The 7,973-nt window shown below is 41.6% G+C and overlaps 1 protein-coding gene across 4 annotated transcripts; it reads left to right on the forward strand.

Annotated features, from left to right (window-relative positions):
• The first annotated feature begins 386 nt into the window (after positions 1 to 386).
• On the forward strand, positions 387 to 3,236 carry LOC109906404 (SLAM family member 9-like). 4 transcript variants are annotated; one of them, XM_031791872.1, is made up of 5 exons: positions 387 to 536; positions 932 to 1,228; positions 1,366 to 1,611; positions 1,769 to 1,917; positions 2,068 to 3,236. In XM_031791872.1, exons 1-4 carry the CDS (start codon positions 479 to 481, stop codon positions 1,900 to 1,902), a joined length of 735 nt encoding a protein of 244 aa, XP_031647732.1. In that variant the 5' UTR covers positions 387 to 478; the 3' UTR covers positions 1,903 to 1,917; positions 2,068 to 3,236. The 4 variants fall into 4 exon arrangements, with proteins under 4 accessions (XP_031647732.1, XP_031647733.1, XP_031647735.1 ...); XM_031791873.1 differs by having other exon boundaries at positions 430 to 536; positions 2,041 to 3,236; XM_031791875.1 differs by having other exon boundaries at positions 430 to 536; positions 1,868 to 1,917; positions 2,041 to 3,236.
• Positions 3,237 to 7,973: the final 4,737 nt, after the last annotated feature.

Raw genomic sequence — 7,973 nt, forward strand, 5'->3', positions numbered from 1 at the left:
GCAGAGAAGAATGGGAAAAACTCCCCGAATATAGGTGTGCCAAACTTGTAGCGTAATACCCAAGAAAACTCAAGTCTGTAATCGCTGTCAAAGATGTTTCAACAAAGTACTGAGTAAAGGGTCTAAATACTTATATATATATTTTTTTATATAACATTTATATATATTTTTTTGCTCTGACTCAATGAAAAACACAAGAAGGTGATGAGTAATGAGATTTTTATTTTACTAGGCAAGTCAGTTAAGAACAAATTCTTATTTTCAATGACAGCCTAGGAACAGTGGGCAGAACAACAGATTTCGTACCTTGTCAGCTCAGGGATTTGAACTAGCAACCTTCCGGTTACTAGTCCAATGCTCTAACCACTAGGCTACCCTGCCGCCCCATATGACTAATGCATGAGTAATGAGATGAGTAATGCACCAGTCACCAGTTTTATTTTCACTTAATCTTAATCTTTACAGAGATCATTGAACGATGCCAGACTGTATCAATTCTAAATGTAATATTCTGTGGTTTCTACTCATCCTGACAGGTAATCTATATACATTTATTTTAAGTAACTAAACAGGATCTTAAGGACAAAAAATGTCTAATGATTTGTATGAATTGGATTCATATATCAATTGGAATTGTAAACAATGTTATGAATTGAGAAACATTTACAGATTCAGGGACCAGTTTTGGAATGTGAGCACTGCTTAAAAAAATACTGGCTGATATTATACAAAACGGACAGATTTAAGTAAATCTGTCCATATTTAGTAATGGTGCACCTGTATTTTCCAAAGGGATTAAGCATTGAGGACAGAAGAAAAAGGTCAAATAAGAATTGTTAAAGTAAATTGAAAATGAAAATGTTTTAGCCTGGTTTGTTTTTGCTGTTTTTCCCTCACTGAATAAGCAGATGCAACCTTTTCCTCTCTTTAGATACCTGGGCTGATGTCCCTCCAAAAGACCAGTATGGGTTGAAGGGAGGTTCAGTGTGTCTGACTGTAGCAGAACTACCTGAGGAACTTAAAGGACTTAGATGGAAGGTCAATAGTACTGTAATAGTTGATGATAAAGAGATCTCTCCTAAATACAAGAAGAAGGTAGATTATAACCCAGTGAACCACACTCTGTGCATTAAGAATCTGACAGACACAGACAATGGAATTTACATTGCAAATACAAAGAAAAAAGATTGGACAGATTCAACGTCTTCATACAAACTTAAGGTGTTGGGTGAGTTTTGTGATTTGTTGTGTTTTGGTAGTCGGCTATGTGTTTCTGCTTTGTTTCAAAAAGCTAATCTCCTTTAAAGTGTCTTCACCAGTCATACATGTCAAATGTATCTTTCTGAACTGTGTTGGTTGTTGTAGAAGCTGTTCCCATTCCAGCAATGCAGGTGACATACTACAACTCAAGTACAGGACTTTGTAACATCACAGTGAATTGTTCAGGCTGGATGTTTTCTGTCTGTGATGGAGGTCAGTGCCCACTGTACCAGGATTCTCTGTCAGTCTCTGAGGTCAACATCACTGTTTCCAGTGGTAATGGATTCATTAAGTGTATCGTCAACAATCATGTCAGCACAGAGACCGAATCCCAACGCCTGAAGGACATATGTAAGTCTAATTTACTAACTTCTACCTTCTGTTCATACCTTCTATCATTATACAAATCTATTTATATATCAACAAGGTTTTAACGTCATAGTTATTATTATTGTTCTCCAGCAAAATGTTGATTTGTGCGCGTGTGTGTGTGTGTGCGACGTCTCAGGTTTTGTTGAGAAGAAGGGGAGAGCTGCAGCTTCACCAGTTGGCATCATTGTGGGTGGTGTTAGTGGTGGATTGTTTTTAATTGTGTTAGTTGGTGTAGGATGGATCATGTCAACCAGGAGATGGTGTAAATAGGATCTGACAATGCAGGTACTTTCAATTAATGTAAAAACTAATTAAAATCACCAAAATGTGAGATACAAGGTCTTTCTAGGATGCTGGAGCTTTGTTTTTATAACATTTTATAGAATGACTATTTGAATGTTTTTACAGTATGTCTCTCCTAACATGTCAACCCAGTGAGCGCTCCACCAGGGGAGAGGCTGGAACCACAGAACACAGGGTTTCCTGAGGTAACATCAATCTACAACACTGCAAGTCAACCAGGAGCAGCAGTACCAGCAGCAGCATCAGGAGGCGAAGAGGGCCAACCAGGGGACAAGTACACCACCAGAAGAGAGGAAATAGCTACAGTTCCCCCAACAGGCATTTTACAGCACTGTGCAGCAACCAGCGGTACAAGATCGCCATCAAGTGGACAAAGTGTGCTTCTGAGGCAGAGCCTATATCAGTCTTCAACAGCAACCGTACAGAAACCAGCTGCAGCACAGCACCACCCAAAGTGTGGAATAACTTCAACAAACCAGACAGTGAACTGCACAATGGGAGATACATCCGTCTCAGAAACCCTCTGATGTTACATGTCTGTAGCTAGGCTCCCATTAATTTGTCCAGTGACCTTTTGTCAACATTTAACAAGTGTTCATAGAAAATAGATGTGACAATAGCGGAGGTCCATAAAGATGGCGGCCTCCATGCACTTAACCACACATTCTTTGTTTTGCTAAATTCGGAGTATTTCACATTTCTCTCTGTTAATATGTTGCTGTGTGTTCATTAGCACAGCATACATGATCCCAATTTTAGCTTCAAGATGCTGGCAATTTGAAAAAGTAGATTGTGCTGATTTATTGGCACATTAAACCATGTCATTTAAAGACTCAGTGGATATTTCTAAAACAATGATGTCATATCTGAATTCTGCCATCTTTATGCATCTTCTCCATTACCTGCTACGGTGCATTTCCATTGCACTGAAAAATATCAAAACATTTAATTATTGAAATACAATTTCAGTTTAGTTCCTGAATTGGACTCACTCACTCACTCACTCCAATCAATCAATCAATCAATTCACCATTCCAGCAACCATCCAACCAATCAGTCATCTGAGTATATTATTATTTTTCTATAATATGTACTGTATGTCTAATTATGAATACTAATTTCACTAGAAAGTTATCCATCTATCCATTTCAGTATGTTCTGTAACATCCAGCTGGTTGTGTGGATGAACTACAAAAGTAAGACAATCAATTACAGCTAAAAGCAGAAGAATCTGGGAATAATGTCAGCAAACCAGACACAGTGTACTGCATAACAGGAGATAAACTACCCCTCCAACCCTCTCAGAGACTCACTGCTGTTACATTGACTAAGACTTGACATAGACTCAAACACCGAACCGCAAACACATGGAGAATGAAATGTTTACATCTTTTTACTTCATGTCTAATTACATCTAGCATTGTACATACTTTACATATAAATGTATACAAAACAGTGGAATTTACAAATTAAATCCAATTGCTATAACCCATCTCCAACTACATAGTTACATTTTCCTGAATAGAAGGTTGAGATGACAGTGTAAATCAACAATAGCAATACAAGGGCCTTGTTCAGGGAGGTGCCCAAGAACCCGATGGTCACTCTGACAGAGCTCCAAAGTTCCTCTGTGGAGTTGGGAGAACCTTCCAGAAGGTCAACCATCTCTGCAGCACTCTACCAATCAGGCCTTTATGGTAGAGACCAAATGTTTTTTTCTATTTCAACTTATTTGAGAAGAAATAGGGAATTATTTAATAAAAGTGGAGGGTGCCAATATTTTTGGTCACAACTGACCTATGTATACAATGTTTTGCTTTTGAGTGTTCAGCTGAGTTGTGTGTGTGTGTGTGAATTTATGCCTTAGAAACATCCTTACTTGATGTTCTCATTAAGAGGTGTATTGTCCATCCAGACCCACAATCCCTCTTGCTTCTCATCTGTCAGTCCCATCCAGGGACTGTGTTCATAAGGATCAATTCTCAGAAAACCACACATTTGTCAACCAATAGACCAACGGTTCTCATCCTGATGAAAGCCTTTCTGGCTGAACGTTCATTTTTTATACTATTCTAAATGAAGTATATTATTTAACTTGAAGAGCGAGAGCCCAGTCTGCTTTCCACTCAAGTCAACCAATTGAGACCGACATGCAAAACACAGAGATACTGAAAGAAGGATGTATCCTAACGTGAAGTCTGCACTTATGTCTGAGAGTCATGTAACAATAAATTACACTAAATGACTAAGAGTAAGTGGACAACTGTTCGTCAAACATCTCATTCCAAAATCATGGGCATTAATATGGAGTTGGTCCCACCTTTGCTTCTATAACAGCCTCCACTCTTCTTGGAAGGCATTCCACTAGATGTTGGAACATTGCTATGGGGACGACTTACTTCCATTAAGCCACAAGAGCCTTATTGAGGTAGGGCACTGATGTTGGGCGATTAGGCCTGGCTCACAGTCGACATTCCAATTCATCCCAAAGGTGTTCAATGGGGTTGAGGTCAGGGCTCTGAGCAAGCCCGTCAAGTTCTTCCGCACCGATCTCGACAAACCATTTCTGTACGGACCTCACTTTGTGCATGGGGGCATTGATATGCTGAAACAGGAAAGGGCCTTCCCCAAACTGTAGCCACAAAGTTGGAAGCAGAAAATAGTTTAGAATGTCATTGTATTCAGTAGCTTTAAGATTTCCCTTCACTGGAACTAAGGGGCCTAGCCCGAACCATGAAAAACAGCCCCAGAATTTACAGTTGGCACTATGCATTGGGGCAGGTAGTGCTTTCCTGGCATCCACCAAATGCAGATTAGTCCGGACTGCTACGCTTCAGCACTCTGCGGTCCCGTTCTGTGAGCTTGTGTGACCTACCACTTCGCGGTTGAGCTGCTGTTGCTCCTAGACCTTTCCACTTCACAATAATAGCAGTCACAGTTGACCAGGGCAGACTTAGCAGGGCAAAAATGGAACTGACTTGTTGGTAATGTTGACTGACTTGAAGGGGTGTCCATGTACTTTTGTATATATAGTGTACTACACCTCCAATCCTACATGCTCCTGCTGACTCTCTATGATGACCAGGTGTCCTCCATCGTGGATGCAGGCGTACTAACTCTGTTCCCAGGTCAGTTTGTCTTTAGAGAAGTAGTAACATGATCCATTGTAGAACTCCCAGCGAGGAGAACACAGCTGACTGGTATTACATCTCTTCTGATTCCCTAGAAGAGAGAAGAGATAACATCATTGAAATGTGATAACTTCACTTCTATATCCTGTGATGGTCTTGTTAAATGTGTGTGTTCCCCTTTAAAACTTCTTTGGTGTAGGGGGCAGCATTTTCACTTTTGGATGAAAAGCATGCCCAAATTAAGCTGCCTGCTACTCAGCCGTAAAAGCTAGAATATGCATATATCCTCAGTCCCAGTTGCCAATACATGCATATTATTAGTAGTAGATTTGGATAGAAAACACTCTGAAGTTTCTAAAACTCTTTGAATGATGTATGTGAGTATAACTGTCACGTTCTGACCATCGTTCGTGTGTGTTTTCCTTGTTTCAGTGTTGGTCAGGACGTGAGCTGGGTGGGCATTCTATGTTGTGTGTCTGGTTTGTCTATTTCTATGTTTGGCCTGATATGGTTCTCAATCAGAGGCAGGTGTTAGTCATTGTCTCTGATTGGGAACCATATTTAGGTAGCCTGTTTTGTGTTGGGTTTTGTGGGTGATTGTTCCTGTCTCTGTGTTTGTTGCACCAGATAGGGCTGTTTTGGTTTTTTCACATTTCTTGTTTTGTAGATTGTTCATCTTTATTAAAGATGTTTAGCAAGTTTTGGTCCGCCTCTCTTTCCCCAGAAGAAAACCATTACAATAACAGAACTCATATGGCAGGCAAAGACCTGAGAACAATCCAAACAGGAAGTGAGAAATCTGAGGTTAATAGTTTTTGAACTCTGCCCTATTGAATACACAGAGTGATATGGTTAATGTTGCACTTCCTACGCCTTCCACTAGATGTCAACAGTAATTAGAAACTGTTTTGAGGAATCTGTCTGATTTTCTACAGACAAAAGGATTCTCCGGTTGGGATATTATTGAACATTTATGATAAAAACATCCGAAAGATTGATTATATACATTGTTTGATATGTTTCTACGACCAGTAATATTACTTTTTGGAATTTTCGTCCACCATTTCCGCTGGAATTGCCTGCGCCTCATGAGTTTCGAATTGTTTACTAAACACGCAAACAAAAGGATTATATTTGGACATAAATGATGGACATTATTGAACAAATCAAGCATTTAATGTGGACCTGGGATTCCTGGAAGTGCATTCTGATGAAGATCATCAAAGGTAAGGTAATATTTATCATACTATTTCTTACTAATGTTAACTCCAAAACATGGCGGAAATCTGTTTGGCTAGCTAGGGCTCTGAGCGTCGTACTCAGATTATTGCTTTTTCGGTAAAGTTTAAAAAAAATCTAACACAGCAGTTACATTAAGGAGAAGTGTATATATAATTCCATGTACACTGCTCAAAAAAATAAAGGGAACACTAAAATAACACATCCTAGATTTGAATGAATTAAATATTCTTATTAAATACTTTACAATAGTTGAATGTGCTGACAACAAAATCACACAAATTATCAATGGAAATCAAATGTATCAACCCATGGAGGTCTGGATTTGGAGTCACACTCATAATTAAAGTGGAAAACCCCACTACAGGCTGATCCAACTTTGATGTAATGTCCTTAAAACAAGTCAAAATGAGGCTCAGTAGTGTGTGTGGCCTCCACGTGCATGTATGACCTCCCTACAACGCCTGGGCATGCTCCTGATGAGGTGACGGATGGTCTCCTGAGTGATCTCCTCCCAGACCTGGACTAAAGCATCTGCCAATTCCGGGACAGTCTGTGGTGCAACAGACTGGCGTTGGTGGATGGAGCGAGACATGATGTCCCAGATGTGCTCAATTGGATTCAGGTCTGGGGAACGGGCGGGCCAGTCCATAGCATCAATGCCTTCCTCTTGCTGGAACTGCTGACACTCCAGCCACATGAGGTCTAGCATTGTCTTGCATTAGGAGGAACCCAGGGCCAACCGCACCAGCATATGGTCTCACAAGGGGTCTGAGGATCTCATCTCGGTACCTAATGGCAGTCAGGCTACCTCTGGCGAGCACATGGAGGGCTGTGCGGCCCCCCCAAAGAAATGCCACCCCACACCATGACTGACCCACCGCCCACTGGACCCAACATCCCACTGGAGGATGTTGTAGGCAGCAGAACGTTCTCCACGGCATCTCCAGACTCTGTCACGTCTGTCACGTGCTCAGTGTGAACCTGCTTTCATCTGTGAAGAGCACAGGGCGCCAGTGGCGAATTTGCCAATCTTGGTGTTTTCTGGCAAATGCCAAACGTCATGCACGGTGTTGGGCTGTAAGCACAACCCCCACCTGTGGACGTCGGGCCCTCGTACCACCCTCATGGAGTCTGTTTCTGACCGTTTGAGCAGACACATGCACATTTGTGGCCTGCTGGAGGTCATTTTGCAGGGCTCTGGCAGTGCCCCTCCTGCTCCTCGCACAAAGGCAGAGGTAGCGGTCCTGCTGCTGGGTTGTTGCCCTCCTACGGCCTCCTCCACGTCTCCTGATGTACTGGCCTGTCTCCTGGTACCGCCTCCATGCTCTGGACACTACACTGACAGACACAGCAAACCTTCTTGCCACAACTCGTATTGATGTGCCATCCTGGATGAGCTGCACTACCTGAGCCACTTGTGTGGGTTGTAGACTCCGTCTCATGCTACCACTAGAGTGAAAGCACCGCCAGAATTCAAAAGTGACCAAAACATCAGCCAGGAAGCATAGGAACTGAGAAGTGGTCTGGTCACCACCTGCAGAAACACTCCTTTATTGGGGGTGTCTTGCTAAATGCCTATAATTTCCACCTGTTGTCTATTCCATTTGCACAACAGCATGTGACATTTATTGTCAATCAGTGTTGCTTCCAAAGTGGACAGTTTGA

The sequence above is a fragment of the Oncorhynchus kisutch genome, linkage group LG16 (assembly GCF_002021735.2).
Source record: "Oncorhynchus kisutch isolate 150728-3 linkage group LG16, Okis_V2, whole genome shotgun sequence".
Taxonomy (NCBI): domain Eukaryota; kingdom Metazoa; phylum Chordata; class Actinopteri; order Salmoniformes; family Salmonidae; genus Oncorhynchus; species Oncorhynchus kisutch.